Source organism: Hyposmocoma kahamanoa, unplaced genomic scaffold, assembly GCF_003589595.1.
Source record: "Hyposmocoma kahamanoa isolate Upper Pololo Valley unplaced genomic scaffold, ASM358959v1 117, whole genome shotgun sequence".
NCBI classification, from domain to species: domain Eukaryota; kingdom Metazoa; phylum Arthropoda; class Insecta; order Lepidoptera; family Cosmopterigidae; genus Hyposmocoma; species Hyposmocoma kahamanoa.
Genome location: NW_020653397.1, coordinates 2,693,906 through 2,713,538, shown reverse-complemented (window position 1 = coordinate 2,713,538; position 19,633 = coordinate 2,693,906). Strand labels below are relative to the sequence as shown.

The 19,633-nt window shown below is 37.3% G+C and overlaps 1 protein-coding gene across 1 annotated transcript in view; it reads right to left on the bottom strand.

Moving 5' to 3' along the window:
* Positions 1 to 9,496: 9,496 nt before the first annotated feature.
* LOC113239917 (cyclin-dependent kinase-like 1) overlaps positions 9,497 to 19,633 on the bottom strand; it is a 52,393-nt gene continuing 42,256 nt past the window's right edge. The window contains exons 5-9 of the mRNA XM_026477078.1: positions 18,417 to 18,530; positions 14,190 to 14,332; positions 13,547 to 13,642; positions 10,838 to 10,969; positions 9,497 to 9,650 (exon numbers count right to left, since the gene is read on the bottom strand). Coding sequence (XP_026332863.1) covers positions 9,546 to 9,650; positions 10,838 to 10,969; positions 13,547 to 13,642; positions 14,190 to 14,332; positions 18,417 to 18,530 — 590 coding nt within the window. The 3' untranslated portion in view covers positions 9,497 to 9,545. The remainder of the gene's footprint in view (positions 9,651 to 10,837; positions 10,970 to 13,546; positions 13,643 to 14,189; positions 14,333 to 18,416; positions 18,531 to 19,633) is intronic.

Here is a 19,633-nt window from a genome sequence, read left to right as displayed (position 1 = left end):
GGCTATTTTAAATACAAGCAAGTTGGCAAAACCAGTAATAGCGGCTAATTCACATTGTATGTCGTAAAATAGAGCGTTAAATGTTTTTTCTTACCAGACGACACAAAATGTCAAAAGACAACATTGACTTACAAATAAATGGACGACGGGTCTAATACAAAAACCACGAAAAAAATGTCCCAAGTCAACCTATTCGAAATTTAAATTGTAATGTCATCGCAGTATCGCGCTGTCAGTCGAACAAATGAAGACTAAAGCGGAGTTTGGCGCTCTGTATACGATTTTAGCGCCTTACAAGTGCGGAGTCCGCACTGCACACTTTTTAGCGCGGACCCGACGTCCATATAATTGTAAGTCAATGAAAGACAAAGTTGAAATTATTGCGCTACAGTTTCAGGAGATGCTGAACTACACTTAAAATATTTGCGTCTAATTTATTAACACTCTAGTGTGATAAAAATATTTTATTATTAATTTATTAAAATATCAGTTTCATAACTTTTGAGCATACGCGTTTTGACAGTGACAGTCCGCAGTAATGCTATGTTTATAAAATAAATATACGAATGAAAGATCGTCATTCGTATAGGATAATTCCATTCAAAAAAAATTGAGTTATAATAACGTTCATAATATACTTCAAGTTCCTTTGGATTAGCCAATTATTATTTTGAAGCGAAAATGTCGATGCGTAACTTTGTATCAAAAAACCTAATCACTATTGTTTGCGTGCCTGTAATTGTAGCAGGGCACTACGTTTGGTACAGACTACAACATGTAGATACTCTAGTCAACAGTGAAGAGCGAAAGAAACTACCCTTTGCATCGGTAAGAACTTTATAAATGTCCTATTATTAAATTTATTTGTGAGAAAAATATCACCAGCTCCAATATTTTTATTACATCATAGACAATGAGGTTATGTGGCTGGTAAACAAACTTCGAAGTTTGTTTATTGTACGGTTAAAGGAAACAAACAGACATGCCAAGAAACTTTAAGCATTGTCCTAGGATTTTGGCTCAATTTACATAGGAACCGAATGGGAGTGAATTTTTTGTAACGAAATTTCGTACATATACGATACCACACGGTAGCTGCAGGAATTTCCCGAGAATACGAGATTTCTCCGAAAGACGCACAACCTGTTTTTTGGCATGTATCTTCTTAACATATCAATGACGTACACTATATGCCACAAGCAGCTGCCATGCTGAATTTGCTATTATGTTGAAAGGATTTGGTAATCAAAGTAAAATACTCACCGATTGTTGCCTAGGATGTGCCAAATCCAGTACTAGGAATAGGATTTGTTTTGTCATTGCAGGGTGGCTCCTTTCACCCCCGTATTAAGTTTGTATGTTACTTTTAAAATTTATTTTCATGCAATTATACAGCATTACAGTAAATTAGCGAGGCACTGTGAAATTCATAACTAGATAATATTAGTAATTCACAGAAGACGGATGCTTAGCCATCCTCTCACAAAACCTCTAACGTTCATCACACACAGCCACCCGTCTACTTGGAAAAACATCTCAGTCTAGTGCAGATACGAGAGGCGTATTAAGGCAAAGTGTCACTGCAAACAAGCAGTGATTTACTGTGAGATGCAGTGTGCACTGGCACTGAACGTAGATGATGGACATGTGGCTCTAGAGTACAATCCTTCACCACAATGACAAGCATTATAGTGTATGCCATCAATACAAAGAGAAGAAGACGTAGACCATAATTCTGCCGCTACTAGTTGAAAGGTTACTAGTATTTAGTAGCAGTAGAGCTCCTTGTGAAAGAGTTCATCCAGGGATGTACTGTCACCTTACCTATTACTGCCGCCAAGCAGTAATGGTCACATTACTTCCGGTTTAGCACATGAGATTTGTCACTTATGTGTCAGGGTGATTGGAGCAGTGGCAGTGGCCATAAGATCTTTGCGCTTTAGAACTCTGAGTGGCACTGCAACTGTGACTGGGTATGTCACTTACCACCAGGTGCACGACTTGTTTGTCCCATCACTTGATATTATAAAAAAAGTTTTTGTGAGGCAGATAAGGCATAAAGTTACCGCAAGAGAAAAGTAAATATATTTTTAGTTTAATATCTTTAATAATTATTTTCTCAGTTTTAAGTTTTTGTCACAAGCGCCATTTCAACTAACGGTGGCAGAATTATATCTTCTAAAGAATTAAAACAATTGTGCAGCAGAAGTTGCTAAAATAAATTTAAAATGCTAAGGCTACGATAATTCCATTACTTCTGCGGCAATGTTAGTGAGCCTCAACAAGGGATAACATTCTAGCTTAATGTCACTCAAGAATGACATTTTATAGATAGTAGGTGGGTAGGAAGCATTACTTCCGTGTCATATCGGCCAATTCATGTTTCAGTGGATATTTGACACTAGAACATACTTCCCCAAACTCACACAGCAGAAAATTTAAATGTTAAAGAAAAATTAATGCATTTTTAATGGAGCTCCCGTGTGGTTATGTATTTTATTTTAATTTATGTTGGCCTTTTATTGTTACAGTTGTTCACAAAATAATGGGATTTCAAGTGTTTTTGTAAATATAATATTAATATATTGTGTTTAGATTTCTTTGTTTAAATAATAAATTCTTAGTTTTCGAAACAATTGTTTTTTTTTATAATTAATAAACATGTTATGAAAACATTTTTAAAGTTTTTAGTGTACGTACCTCACAGCATATTCTGTGTTTATAAATTAATAAGTTTCATAATGTATTAACAGCTTGTTAGCAGTGCATAAGTTAGCGGTGTGAACTGATGTATGAAAATATGCCGCCGCTACGTGAGCTAAAGCTAACTTAGCGTCACTCTCTGTGTTTCCTGCGCTTTAATGTGTGATATTCAATCGCTTATGAAGCTTAATCAATAAAGTCCCTTATTTATGTTTACAATTATTTATATATTCACTAAAATTTTACATAATCTCAATTTTATGTTGTTTCTCTGTTGAATAGAATTAGTATTAAATTTTGTTAAAACTAGTGAGTTTTTCATAATTGGACGTAGTTAAGCAAAAAGGATCCAATCCACAAAATTGTTAAAAAATGAGTTATATGTTCTAAACGGTTCCTAAAGTCGAACCTCCTAGATTAGCAAAAAAAAAATCAAAAATATAAACATAAATAAATACATCTGGATTTACATGACATTATAAGTTTTGAAAATAAAACAAGAGTGAGAAAAACTTTTAAACTTCAAACTGCCATGCCTCGAAAGTGACTGGATACGTGACAACGAAGCTCATGTAGTACGTAACTACACATGTCAGTTTTACTAAGAAAGTAATGTCAAAATTCGATACGATAGCTATGAGCTTCGCTGTCACATAGTACGTATCATATTTCGTAGTAGACCTGACCTCTTTTTCGCTTCCTCCATATTCCCATTGGCCTCACATAAATCCATCCATTAGAGTGTTTGCGAACTACGTCCGATTCGTATCCGCATGCTGATTTTGGTTCAAACCGGATCGAACCGATCGGGTAGTCTCGAAATCAGATGGGTTTCCGAGCGAGAAGATGAACCTGATTCCTACTATATTTTTCTAATTTGTGCATTGACTTACAATTATATGGACGTCGGGTCCGCGCTAAAAAGTGTCCGAACTTATAGGGCGTTAAAATCGTATACAGAGCGTCATTCACGCTTTAGTCTTCGTTTGTTCAACTGACAGCGAAGCAAGCAACATTAGACAGTACTGCGATGACATTACAATTTAAATTCAACGTTTTAGCTTTTTCATATTCCTTTACATGTCATTACGCTTAAATAGGCTGACTTGGGACATTTTTTTCGTGGCTTTTGTATTAGACCCGTGGTCCATTTATTTGTAAGTCAATGAATTTGTGAGCTAAATCAGCTATTGTTCTGATTAGAAATGTCAAAAGTTTCCTATCGGCCAGTTGTGAATGGCAATTATGCGCCTCGACTCGGAGGAGACGCAGTTTCCGATCGGGAGAGGCAATCAAAATGAAGCTGCAGTTCCGAATCCGAGAAATGACGGTCCGAAATGTCACAAGGATCATTTTATCGCTTGGTGTACGGACAACGGCACATCAGACTACACATTTTTGTTTGAAAATCGCCTCCAGGGCAACGGAACAAGATACGTCAATGTGTAGCTTGATGTGCTGGCGCGTGTACAAGCGATATTCGTATTTCTCGGACTTAGCGCACAAGCGACATCCGAAGCGGTTCCGAATTACATAACAAGTCATCAAGTGACATAATTCTGCTTATAATATGACGTATTTCTTATTATACTCGTATGACATATTTTTTATTTTATACTTGGTACTTGGTGTAACGGGCTGGTGTCCGCAACTCGACGACAAGGCGCCAAAGTCAAAGTCAAAGTCAAAGTCAAAGATTATTTATTCCATAGGTAAAATAAATTTACACTTGAAAACGTCACATTTAAGCTACTGCTCGTTCACTACGCTGACCTCCCTGAGAAGAACGAGCAAGAAACTCTAGGGATTGCTCTTTTCAAATAAACTTAAATGCTATGGAATACACTTTGAATCAAATTTGTGTGGATTCTGGAGCCATGTCGTCTTTCCATACATCTTTATCTAACACGTAGTCTTCAATTTTGTAATATGATTTTTCGATCAACATATTTTTAATGTAGTTTTTAAACTTAGGAAATGATAAACTTAATATATGCTCCGGAATCTTATTGTAAAAACGTATACAGTTCCCCATAAAAGAGTTGTTTACCTTGGTTAAACGAAATCGTGGTACCATGAGTTTGGATTTAGCTCTAAGGTTAATATTATGGATATCTTCTTTCTTATTGAAATTATGTATATTTTTACGGGCATATAAAATATTTGAGTAAATGTACTGCGATGCCACAGTCATGATACCAGTCTCCTTAAACTTTTCTCTGAGAGATACCCGAGAGCCTAGACGGTACACAGAACGAATCGCTCGTTTTTGCAATACAAATATGGTTTGAATATCTGCCGCTTTACCCCACATGAGAATCCCGTAGGACATTATACTATGGAAGTAACTAAAGTAAACTAGTCTAGCAGTACTAACATCGGTAAGCTCACGTATTCTGCGGACTGCGTATGCAGCGGAGCTTAATCTGCTGGCCAGGGACGATATATGTGGAAACCACTGAAGTTTACTATCTAAGGTCACTCCCAAGAAGACTGCTTTATTAACAAGGTCTAACTTTTCTCCGTTTATTTCTATGCTTGGACTAGTCGATTTTACGTTAGGTAATTCAAATTTAACACATTTTGTCTTCTTGGCATTAAGCAATAAATTATTAGCATTAAACCAATAAACTACCTTAGAGAGGGTATCATTAATACGGTCATGGTTAATGTCATGTCTGTCTGTTTTAAAAATCATGGATGTGTCATCAGCAAACAACACTATTTCGCAATGGTCCTTAACAAAGAATGGCAGATCATTAATATAAATCAGAAATAAGAAAGGTCCAAGTATTGAGCCCTGCGGAACACCCATTTTTACTGGAGAACCCAAAGAAGTTACTCCATTTATGTCTACTTTCTGAATTCTACCGTTGAGATATGACGAGACAAGTTTCGACGCCTTGCCATTTACACCGTAATGTTCCAGCTTCCTAATAAGAGTATTATGATCAACGCAATCAAATGCCTTTGAGAGGTCACAGAAAACACCAATAGCGTTCTGGGACCTTTCCCAAGCATCAAAGATGTGTTTTAGTAACGCTACCCCCGCATCGCTAGTCGATCTACCACTAGTGAACCCGTATTGTTCACTATGAAAAATATGATTCCTACCGAAAAAGGACAGTAATTGAGTTAGCATAACCTTTTCGAATATTTTACTTAAAGCTGGTAAAATTGAAATGGGCCTATAGTTGCTAGGATCAACTTTCCTACCGCTTTTGAATAAGGGAATAACCTTGCTGTATTTCATTAAATCGGGAAAAATACCTTCGTCAACGCACCTATTGAAAGCTACAGCTAACTGTTGGGAAATGAGATTAATAACTGAGTCTATAACTTTAGTTGATATGCCCCAGAGATCTTCAGTTTTTTTAACATGTATTGACTTAAAAGCTTTTATGATGTCTTGTGGATTAACATGACGAAAATTAAATAAACTGCCACAAACGTTAACATTTTCCTTTAGGAGATCAATAGCAAGTGAAGGGGAGGAATTTAATGATTTTGTAGTGTTCACAGCAATTTCCGAAAAGAACGATTCAAAAGCTTGGGCTACTTTATCTTTAGATTTTATAAGTTTGCTGTCTAATTCTAAAACTATATCTCTATCGTGTAGTTTAACCCTGCCTGACTCTTTATTTATTATGCTCCAAGTAGTTTTAGATTTATTTATCGATTGTCTAATTTTGTCGCTGTGAAACTTAACCTTAGCAGCTACACAAACTTTTTTAAATATTTTCGAATAAATTCTAACATATTCTATAAAATTGGAATTATTATTATAAGTTTTCATAGCATATAGCTCATACAAACGAGACCTACTCTTATGAATACCTACTGTTGCCCAGTCGTTGAATTTAGTCTCTCTATGGAAAGTTAATGTTTTCGATTTAAATATATTGTCAAATTCATTTTTAATTAAACCAAATATCGTGTTATATAAAGTATTTGGATCCTCCGGTATATGGGATAGGGAATTTAAACTATTGCCGATATTATTTTGAAATCTAATTATTCGTTCTGTGGTAATCGGTCTGCAGAGAAATTGGTCTACCTTCTTGCTCATTTTACAATTAAAAGAAGCCAATTGGCCACTATGGTCGGATCTTAAGCAATTAATTATTGATTTAGACACTGCGTCTGTGTTACAAAAGATGTTATCAATACAAGTAGAAGAGGAGGCAGTAATGCGAGTTGGTTCTAAAAAAAGATTAATCAAGTTAAAACTTTGAAATAAATTAATGAGTCTTACAGAAGTAGAACAGTTTTCCAACAGGTTTACATTGAAATCTCCACATATTACTACGTTTTTTTTGGTTGGAAAAATCCGCTTTAATTCCGCCTCAAAAATCCGCCTATTTTGTGTGTGATATTTTTATATTTATATATGATAAATAACAATTCCAATTAATAATAGAAACCTTGGCCTACGTCTGCTCTTATTGTTATCCCTAATAAAGGGCTCATATGTGTAGCATTATTTTAATTTTAAGACATTGAACAAATTTTCAAAAAGGTTCTATTTGTGGTTGAACAGTATTGGTTTCTGTTTAATTGAACAACGAGTATCTAGAAAAGAGTAGATAGACCCCTAAAACTTTGTTTTTGTGTCTGTCACTGTCATCGAGTATACATATAACCAGAAATAGAGACGAAATAAGGGCCATCCCAGGCAAATCGGCTATGTATCACTTTTAAATATCAACTCTCGTTTGCGCTGAAATCACTAATTAGAAAGCTGAAATAGTACAGCGCCAACAACGGACCTGTGTGTACGTCTCCGTATATTCCAAAAATATTCTGTAGTTATTGTTTATGGTAATAAACATAATATCTCTAACAATGGGACTGTTCGATTCGGTGGTTTGGGAAAAACAGCAAAACAACTAATTACAAAAGAAACGGAATCACATTTCATCGGTAATGAAATGTTAAATATTATGTAATTTTCCATTTTCGTCCATTATAGCAAAGCATAAGTTAAACTGGTCTATTTGAAGTGAAACAATGGACGACACCCGTCAATTGTTTCGAATTTGGGCTGGCCAATCGGAGCGCAGTTGTCACCGTAATGATTTGGCAGAATAGTTTTCAAGCAAATTAAATGACATTTCGTCTCAATTTCTGGTTATATACTCGATGTACGTACTCGACTACAACAGAAGTCGCATGATGCAAATGAAGTTTCACCCTTAAGACTATCTTTTGATTTAGTCGAGACAAGACAAGAGGAAAATATTTAGTGTAACGTATTTTTAGTCATTACGTTCCATCTGGTGTCAAACTCTTTCTCTATTCAATCTTATCGTATCCATACACTATTCTAGCCCAGAACTCCTGCATGCTCGAGGATTTAATGGCGGCCACTGGCGACGCGCTAGGCGTGGCTGAGTTTTAGGGCACGATGTGAGGTAGACCATCGTTTGAATCGCACCGCACATACAATCCAGGTTAGAATCATCCGTAACACCTAAACAAATTGTCCTGAGTGCGAAGCCTGTTTAAAGACTTATTCCACATCAGCCATGGCAATTCGTGTCCAGGAAGACTGAGAAAACCGTGCAAAGGTAGACGATACTCTTTCGCGCCAAAGGTTGCTTGGTGGCTCAATGCTCAGAGGACCGACACATTTAACGAAGACTTTCCGACCTCTCAGCCTTCGTGATTACTTCACAGTGCATGTGAAGTAATCATTGTACAGGATGCCGAGTCTCGATAGCCATTTTGGCTGTTCCGCAAGAGCCCGCTATAGTTTTACGAATGTTTGATGGATCTATGCCAGCCAGTGGATTGCAAGTCTCATTTAAGGCTGTATCTATTAACTTTACATAGGTAGAAAGGCTCCAAACAGGGCATGCGCTTGCGTCAGCAGAAAAGGAAAGTGTCAGCCCAGGGAAGTACCTATGCATGACTTTAAGCGAAACTCGCTGCTGTAAATTATTGTGCGAATGCACACTTTTAGTCTTGACACTTTTAGGGTCGTATTCCAGAACTCTACTCAATACACAAGTCAGGACTTGAGTATTGCAGTGAGCACTGAAAATCATACTCAAGTCCTTGCCATTAGTGTCGTATTTTCAGTGCTTGAAATCATATTCAAGTCAGGATTTGAGTATGGTTTAAAGCACTCGAAATCATACTCAAGTCCCTGCCGTCAGGGTCGTATTTCCAGTGCTTGTGTTTCCAGTGCAATCCTGACTTGAGCATTGAGTAGAGTTCTAGAATACGACCCCTAGTCTTTTTTGAACGTGAGGGATGTATTCAATGAGTTTTAGTCGTCACATATAAAACATACTTAGACATACAATTAGCGAAGAATGTTACACTCAATTTACATTGCCGCGAAGCAGATTAGCAGCGAATTTTATGTCAACTGTTTTATATAAATATAAGTTTCTTTTGTGAAAGTTAATAAAGACATTTTCTTTTCAATTGTGTTACGTACGTACAAAACTACATACGAGATACGAGCCAGAGAAACAGGTCGCGCGTCTCCCGGAAAATTCTCGCGCAGTCTCGGGAATTCCCACAGCAACTGTATCGTATCTAATTTGTACGTTCCACAATTGACATAAAATTATTATTTTATATTGTCATGTATCCAAAGTTTATTACGTGTGTACAATTTCATTACAAAAATTCGCTTTCAGTCCGTTCCGCGCATGCAAGTTGTATCTTTGTCAATCTCAATTACGAGGAGCGATGCTATATTTATGCCAAGGTTGTCTTTCTTCCCATTGTCCCATAGACATTGGTTCTGTTAGGGGCAAAATGAAATTAATATTACTGTTTATAGACATTTATTGCAACGAGCCAGAATCCTAGCGCGCGGGCGGTAGTCATATGGTGGGCAGATGACTGCGTGCGTCCAGATCTGCCTTCTTGCCCTTCGGCTGCGCGCGCTCCGACACGATCAGCTGCGGCAGCAGGGGGGATGATTGCACCTGAAAATACATATTCTTTCTATTATGCATTACCTCGAAGAACTGAGAACTGTCGTCTGACTACCTTTAGGGGCAAGACATAGGACCGTAGCTCATAGATATAGACACAGTATTACAAAATCTTTACGATATCCCTACAGTAGCGCAGCGCGTTTGATATTTGGCGATTCCGCCACCTTCCTACTTACGACGTTGTCAGACACAGATATGCAATTGTCATAAAATTTATAATTATGGCAGTTTTGAAAATTCTAGCCCGTGACGAACAGTTAATCCTCACTTTCAAGAACTGAACGTGATCTTAATGTACCTCAACCATGAAATACTACCTTGAAACTTGAAACTCTTACAAATCATCGATTATAATACTGCGCTGACTACATCCGTAGGTATTCACCACTACAAATTGCACTAAGTATTAACAAATTCTTACTGGTGAAATTCAACGAATCACTTTTCATCTTCAAATTGTAACATTTTCAATTATTTCATACATCCCTTGCTTGCTCTTCTTCTGCGGTTCACTTGCAGACGAAGCGGGCTTGGAGTGCGTGCTTTTAGCCGCCTCATCCAGAGCCAAACGCTCGAAAAAATCTTGCTACAAAGCGAGAATGTGCATAATAAGAATATTATATACATTGACTTACAAATAAATGGACGACGGGTCTAATACAAAAACCACGAAAAAAATGTCCCAAGTCAACCTATTCGAAATTTAAATTGTTATGTCATCGCAGTATCGCGCTGTCCGTAGAACAAATGAAGACAAAAGCGGAGTTTGGCGCTCTGTATACGATTTTAGCGCCTTACAAGTGCGGACACTTTAGCGCGGACCCGACGTCCATATAATTGTAAGTCAATGATTATATGTGAATATATATAACATATAACCTTAGTTACATCGTCCCTGGAAAGGTAAAGCGTCTTAATTGCATTTCTAAAACATTACAGGAGAGCGATTTAAACTTTTTTTTAAAACAAAAAAGTCATAACGTATAAAATTAGATTCTAGTTTACCCTATAACAAATAAAGTTTAATTTTGGAAGTGCGCAACCCACCACGCCATTTCTTGCTTTTATGCGAGGTTATGGGGTTATTTCATCCCGTTTCTAAATGTCAGCTGCCCTAACCCTACTAAATTTTGTAATAAGGCAGTGTGTCCAATAACCTTAGTATTAACACCCACCTGAGCCCGCCTGGATTTTTCGTATTGCTCATGATTGGTCTGCGGCACGGTGAACAGAAAGTTTTCGAATATCGGGTGTCGGAGTAGCTGTTCACACGTCCACCGCATTATCGGATCCTTGTCTAGGCACTTCTGGAACGAGAACATAATATTCGTTACAATGACAACTTGGTTAAGTCATATCTTGTTAGTTACAAAAACCTACATAAAGAGGAATCATAAAATTCAATTATAAATTAAGCCCCTGGAACCTACGTGAAGAAAGTGCCAATACTTCGCAAGGTACTCCCAAATCAATCGCACAAGCCTAGATTAGTACTATCAGACCCGATGTCACCAAAACTCACAAATTCTTAATTTGAATTTGATGAAATTTTGATATCGATTGGTCGTAGTTCAAATTCTGGATTGTTAATATAATTTAAACTTTACTTTACTTTACTTTACTTTACTTTACTTTACTTTTGACCGCATCCCTTCTGCTCAGAATGCGTGGCAGTTCCAACAGCATTCTGAAAATGTTTGCGCACAAAACAGCGGAACCCATGCTTGAGCATTTTGTTGACGTGCTGGTGTAGCAAGCCACACCTACGCCTAGATAAAGACAAAGATAGCTCAAGCATGCGGTATATGTTTTACTCATTTTTATTTTATTTATTATTAATTGGTAAATTTTTCATACTTTCATTTTTAAATTTAATTTTTGATTTTTTAAATTTTTATTTGTACTTTTTAAAAATAATTTTAATTTAATTAAATTTTTTAATTTTTAACTTTTATTGTCAAAATTTTACAAATTTGTAACGTGAAATGTCCTAATTAGGTTCTGTTTAATTTTAGTTACTACTAACCTTAGTTTATAAATTTTCTGTAATTACTAACAAGTGGACCGTAGTTGTCCGAATAAAGAAATTTTATTATTATTATTATTATTATTATTTACCCTGTTAGTATATTGTTGACCTCAATACCTATTATTGCAAGCTGCGATGTTTTGATATTATATTGAAATTTCAATCAATGTGCTGCCATCTAGCGGTTAATCGCTGAACAATGATGAATCGGATTTATTCATTTAGTTCTCCAAAAAAGAAGCGACCATATTACCGGCAGGCTTATTACCGATCTTTAGCGACCAGTCGTTTTAGCAATAGTTGCACGATTATCGCTGTCAAAACATAAATTCGTATTACGGAACGAACAATTGCGACCAGTCGACTACAGCGCCTCCCGCGAGCAACTAATAAACTAAAACTGCATGAAAATGCTTTGACAGAAAGCGACCGGTTGCTTTTTCGTATTACCGAACCGTAATACCAACTTAGCAATCGCAACTGGTAGCAATCGCGTTGCTATTGTACAATTAACAACCGGTTGCTAAAGTTCGGTAATAAGCCTGAGGGATATATAAGCTTTACTTACGTTTCTAGTAGATACTTATTTTTGGAGCGGCTGTCATTTTTACAAACCAAATTTTTCTGGGATTTTAGAGAATTTGCACGAAAGAATGACACAACCGTACCATACAAAGCAAAAATGGCGGACTGCGCTCAAATAGGTCTTTCGAGACCTATTGTTGGCACGCGTCAGACGCTAACTAACCACTTCTACTGTCTATTTCTACTTCTGTGGTTAGGGCTCCAAGGAGGCAGCTCTTTTGCATATCTTCCTACAGAATCAGGACACGCTTTCGTTAATTTACTGAAAGTACACCTACAGGTAGAGAAGTTTTTCTAATGATCGAGCTCGGACCTAAAAATACCGTTACCCGAGTTAATACCCGAGTAACGGCATTTTTAACAGTAAATTACCAGCACGGAAAAGATGCTTTGTGCTTATGGTAACCCTGCGGAAACAACAACATTTTGGCAATAAATACAATCAAAGATTAATTTTAAAACTCCTTTTTTTATAACAGTTACAGCGCCACTCAGACCTTTAAATTGCAAAAAAATTAAAGACAGGGGCACTGCCACTGCGCCCGTCACCTGAGACATAAGTTGACAAGTCTCATGTGTCTGTAATTTCACCAGCACCCTTACCCTTCAAAACTGGAACACAGTAATGCTGACATTACTGCTTGGCGGCAGAAATAGGTAAGGTGGCAGTAGTACCCTGGACAAACTCTTTCACCTCTACTGCTACTAAAGCAGTTTTAAGCCGTCTCGTCTCTTTTGTAGCACCCTTGACAGAACTGTCGTGGTCATCAAGAAGTAAAGTATATTTGTCAGAGGTTGATGTGGCTCGTCACACGAAACCTAACAATCTCTCTTAGTTGGTGTATTTTCTGGTGCATGCATGCAAAGGCCCACAGCAGATTTTATTTAATCGGTCCAACGCATGGTTAACCTTCCGCGCACGCTAGTGCCTTCTTTACTGGCTTCACACAGCCCGTGATATCACAGGCCGTGGGAAGCCGCCTTTACTCAGCCGTGGACGACTTTGCTCTATGGAGTGATTATCCCACCATGAAACATGACCAAAGAATTTCAGGATGCGAGCTAATACCATAACAGATTCTTGGTTGACGGTTGGATGTTGATGATGATAATACTGCACTACTGGGCGAATGAGGATGATGATAATACTGCACCGACCTCAAGTAATTGCTTAAGGGACCTTAACTACATTGCTTACCATTAACGTTATCTAAGTTAGCAAGAATAAGTTACTTAACATTACAAATCATGTACTTAAAATTAAATGTACCTGCAGAAAATCTATAATCAGATCATTGTTTGCATATCTTTGAGGAATTTTTCTTTCCAGTGATTCGAATGTCGTCGGTTCTGGTAACGCCATACCCTGCAAACAGAGAAACAATGAATGCTTTGAAGGCAGAAGAACTTAATAGACGGTTTTACAGGCGAAAATTGAAAGTCGAAGCTTCTATTGTTTTGTTATAGGCAAGCGCCCAGGTTTTAGCCCGGCGAATGAAATCCGCGTAAATGTCGTGGCAACCAAATTAGCGTGATTTACGGGAATTAATTATTATCAGTCCGTAGACAACATAAATTAATGCATACTATACAAAAACGAAAGTCGTAGCCATTGAAATAACAAAGTAGTAACGTTAAATCCCTCTCCTCTGAAATTTGGCCAGGACATACGCGGATTTGAACTATCCCCGACGATAAGTCACTTTACGGCCCGACCCTCCTAACTTCGGGCGTGATATAAATTCCTTTAGTTAAGAAATCTTCTTAGATAAATACGTACTTCATAATATAATCATTCGGCCATGTTTCGACTACTTTACAGGCCCAATGGTCATGGGTGACTGTTTTTCCATTTCCAACTACGAATCATAGCAATAAACAGTATAGGACAGAATAAAAATTAAAAAGCAGACCTGGAAGAAGGTATTCTGTGAGAAAATAGTCATGTGTCGCGGTAACAAGTCACCGAGGGTCTTCCGTATCAGATATAATTGGTCCAAATCGCTCTTGCCTGGCCACAAAGCTTCGCTCGACAACAGTTCCGCGAATACACAGCCTGCGGAAAACGATAAAACGGTTTTTAGATTAATTTTGTTATTAGAAACTGTATGTAGGTATTTAGGTGATCATTTTAAAATTGCAAAAGCACCAGGCAAAACAATCTAAACGGTCATCTTATTTAATAATTGATCCTTTTTCTCTGAGGCATAAAATAAATTATATCAATGTATAGGCTTAGAATAATAACGCATAGAATGATAGTTTCATATCAGACGAACTGTCACAAGTGAGGCAAAAATCAAATTCATGAAGGCTAGTTTTAGTAGCAGGTTAATTTTCGGTTTTAGTGAATATTTATATAAAAATAGAAGTTGAAACGCGTTACTTCCTTGTGGAATGTGATGTTAGTATCTATTTTATGTTTGTCTGACGTATTTTTATACTCATTTACCGCACATTTCGTCATTTTTAGCTAAAATTCTTGAGCTGTTCGCGGTGCAAGTTGACCTTGAGCACTGAAGGCCCGCCCGCTCGTGTAGGCCCATTGGGCGCGCTTCAATTAGACTCACTTAGCGTGTGCGGACTAGGTTTCTATGCGTTATTATTCTAAGTGTATAGGTATTTTATGTTCTGAACTAGTGTTTGATTTGTATAAATTAACTTTGATAGTTTCGTCTTGAGCCTCAAAACTAAGACAATAATGAGCATTAAAACCTGAAACGGTTCTGGCACTCGCCGAAGATATTATCCCACTAAAAACCATAAAATACCTTGCAGAGAGCAGGTTTTTTTATGATTATTAAGGTAAGTAACACGCCTTTCTGAAATCTGAGGGGCTGTTCTTGCGCCTATCACCATGAGACATAAAGTTGACAAGACCTAAGTCCTTACCCTTCAAAACTGGACTTAAGGGATGCTCGTATTAATAATGGTTGGCGGCAGACCTACCTACCCTACCTACGCACATGGCATATTTTAGGCATGTTTTTTACGGCACCGCACAGACGCACTGTAGTAAATCGATGAAAACGCGCGTGAACATCGCGTTGCAAGCAAGAAACTTATATACTCCGTAGGATACGTGCACAATACCGGATACCCCGCTATAATGAAAACTAAACAACACCATCTTACAATAATAACATAAACAAAATCCAATAATAGTATAAAGTATCAAATATTTCGTCCTTATTAAACTACTTGCATGTCGCTTCTAGTTTTGGCCGTTCTATATATCTTTGTTAATTGTGTATAGCAATATTCACGTTAGCGATTCAACCAACTAACTCACGTTTAAATAAGCAACTACCCACTTAATGTAGAATAATTTTTACACCCAATCTTTGTCGTTCGATGTTTCAACTGTACTATATTTAGTTTTTTTCTCATGTTAAGTGAATGAAAATTCTTAGTGAGAAATAAAAATCTTTAAACCTAAACCCTTAGAATAATAACGCATAGAAACCTAGTCCGCACACGCTAAGTGAGGCAAATTGAAGCGCGCTCAAAGGGCCTACACGAGCGATCGGGCTGTCAGTGCTCAAGGTCAACTTGCACCGCGAACAGCTCCAGAATTTTAGCTAAAAATGACGAAATGTGCGGTAAATGAGTGTAAAAATACATCAGACAAACATAAAATAGATACTAACATCACGTTCCACAAGGAAGTCACGCGTTTCAACTTGTATTTTTATATAAATATTCACTAAAACCGAAAATTAACCTACTATTAAAACTAGCCTACATCAATTTGATTTTTGCCTCACTTGTGACAGTTCGTTTGAAATGAAACTATCATTCTATGCGTCATTATTCTAAGCCTAAACCTAAAAACTAGAACTACTTGGTCAATATAAGTTACCAATATTTTACTAGTTGTCTGCGCCGTCTTTGCCTTCAGTTCGTTGTATTCATTCAAAGTGTATTTTTCCGTTCGGCGATTTTTTCATACCTTGATTTAAATTTGATTTTAAGTACTGTAAGTGATATTATATTTTGTGACAGTGTTATATACTAGCTTGGCGCATAGTCAGAATACAGAACTTAACGCATTTTGGCGATAATTTGCGCAGGTTGAAAATTTCGTAATCGATTATTGTACAAGTAGGTAGTTACCTCAATATTGGATACCTAGGCATACACAATACAACTAGTAGTATGGTGTCTTTCATATTCAAATGTTTAATTATTTGTTTAGAGGAGGATCATTAAAAAAGATAACCGTTTAGATCGTTTTGCCTACTGCTTTTGCAAATTTAAAAGGATCATTTAAATATATGCCCTGGTTAATGGTGTGTACCCTATACTGGATATCCATTATTACATGTGAAAACATCGTTGATTTTTCTAATTAAAACAAAATAATTATATAAAAAAATAAATGAACATATAAGTTTAATTCATTTTCTAATGTAAAGCTGTAAAGCCTTTAGATAGACAACCGACTGTGACTACAATAGATATAAATTTTAAATATTATATTAGTGTTTTTTTCGAATGTTTAAAACGTACCTATTCGATATTTGGTACGTCTTGCTTACACTTAGAATTTGGTATAAGTAGTTGCATCATTTCAAAAACTAACTGAAATTAAGTAACAAAACTAAGATAAAACTATCTCTTATCAAACTGCGCGATACATATACCTACACCATAAATATGCGCCGCGCGTTTACGGTCCAAAAATAAAAAAATAAACGGAATGAAAAATTTAACGTCAAGTTCTTAGGTTTTCGCGATTGTTACACATAGGAAATGAAACTATTTTTCCGGATTTAAATCGCGTATATTTGTTTTTTCAAACAAACCAACGTTTCGGGCCATTTACAGGACCCATGGTCACGGTTGACACGGCCTGGAAAAATAGTTTCTTTTCCTATGAGAAATGAATACCTTAGTTGCCTTTGCTCCAATATTAATTGTAGGTGCTTTCGAAAAATATAATTTCAAAGAGGATTTACTAGGATCAAAACAAGAGGATATCTACAATCTTTGCATACCATATTGGAAGACAGAGTTTTAGTAACAGTAGAGCTACGTGTAAAAGAGATCGTCCATTGAAATACTGCCACCAAATTCTGTTGCTAAGTAATAATGTAAACATTAGTGCGTTCCGATTTTAAAACTGGTGGAACTATCTCAGGGTGACGGGGGCAGTGGCAGTGCTCCTCAGATCTCTGCGATTAAAGTTGTAAGCGGCACTGCAACTGTTATGGGGAGCCTCTTTGCTTACCGTCTGGTGCACGACTTGCTCATCCCGTTACTTATTACCCAAATTCAAAAACCTTTATTTCAGACAAAAATCCATATAATGTTAGTGATTGCGCCGGTCCTTTGTGGGTTATACTGAAGGGACTTTGTAAGTAAAACCTCCTTGAGACTGCTGACTTTACTTTACTTAATTTTGGAAAATACAAAATAATTGATGTGCACAGTCCGGAGATTTACTACGCAATGAGGACGCCGCCCGGTAGCTGCTGCCTGTTGACATCTGTAGGATCCATTGCTAATGCATATTCGTCAGGCGTCACGAATGGCCTGAACAGTTAGTAAACAAAATAACTTATGATCTAGTGTTAGTATTCATGTTATTTAATTTAAAGCGACAATAAACATAAAAAAAATCAAGGTATGAAGCTAAATCCGTCTTTTTTTTATAATATCAAGTGACGGGATGAACTAGTCGTGCGCCTGATGGTAAACTACACGCTTGTCCATAACAGTTGCAATGCTACTTAGAGCTTTAAATCGCAAAGATCTGAGGGGCACTGCAACTGCGCACGTCACCCTGAGACATAGTTGGTAAGTCCCACGTGCCTGTAATTTCACCAGCACCCTTACCCTTCAAAACCGGAACACAGTAATGCTGACATTACTGCTTGGCGGCAGAAATAGGCAAGGTGGCAGTACTTCCCTGGACGAACTCTTTCACAAGGATCTTTACTGCTACTAAACCATCTCCGCAGAAGTGAGTCATACCCGTTCTGTGAACACACACAGGATGCTGTTGGAGTCCCCGCGGAGGACCCCCAGATGCTCACCCTTTCCTCAATAGGGCCATGAAACCACCTATCTGAATCTCGGCAAACTACTATATCTAACAATAGAAATATTTTTGTTTTCGTTTGAAGTGTACGTACCAATAGCCCAGACGTCAACCGGAGTGCTGTACATGGTGTCTCCGACGAGCAGTTCTGGTGCACGGTACCACCGTGTGGCCACGTAGTCCGTATAGCTCTCACCGGGGCCTGGACATGTATAGGAAATATATCTGTTAGTCAGCTATATCCAGATAAAGAATTAACTGTACCATTATCTTCTTTCGTCTATTATAAAAATTATTTATTTCAGCTATGAAAAAAAACCGACCTTAGAAGTTCTTGGAATTACATCTATTTTCCACATTTTATTGATATGGGTTACCAGTTTGCTACCCTTAAAGGTGGAATACTATCTTCAAATTTAAATGGGACCAATATTGAGGTACCCTCTTTCAAACAAAAAAATCATCAAAATCGGTTTGAAATTGCAAAGAAAAACAGAGTTATCACGTAACGTACATATAAAAAAATACAGTCGAGTTGAGAACCTCCTTTTTATTTAAGTCGGTTAAAACCCATTTTATCGATTAATAATAATAATAATATCTTTATCTCCACAATACAAAACAAAGTAACAATACAGTAGAGAACATATTATTACATACGCTTAGAGTAATGTATTGTGGGAAACTGGAGTCCAAACTAAGCAGAGCTTGTAATATGAGTCTCCAGGCACCTATCCCCTAGGATGTCATACAAATTGACTAAATAAAAGCTAAGTCAGAAATAGATATCCTTAACTGATGAGCATATATGAAAGCATAGACGCGGGTTGTTAAGGCGGACGTTGAAGGCTGTTTATCTCTGCCTACACCTAAAGGGAAAAGGGTGTAAAGTATATTTATTTATTTTATTTTATTTACGCATTTAATTCAGGCCACAATGACCCATGTCAAATATACCATACAATATAAAGTAAATCACTAATGTACACGCGCAATGCGTGTAAACTTGTTGCGACTTGTGGCGCAATCTGGTGTCAGGTAACCAGCCGCGGAATCGCCGATATATGACATCCTTCGGCCAAAACTCTTGCTTGGTGAAGGTGGACAGATGTTAATTTAAATTCACGTTGTGGCGGAACTTCGACCGCTCGACTCTGAGAGTGTATTTGGCTTTTAGAGTGATATACTCCTAACTATCTCCTCAGACTTCGTGGAGTATTGTAGTCGCGATAGATACAGCATCTCTCTCTCTCTCTCTCTCTCTCACGCACGCACGCACGCACGCACGCACGCACGCACGCACGCACGCAC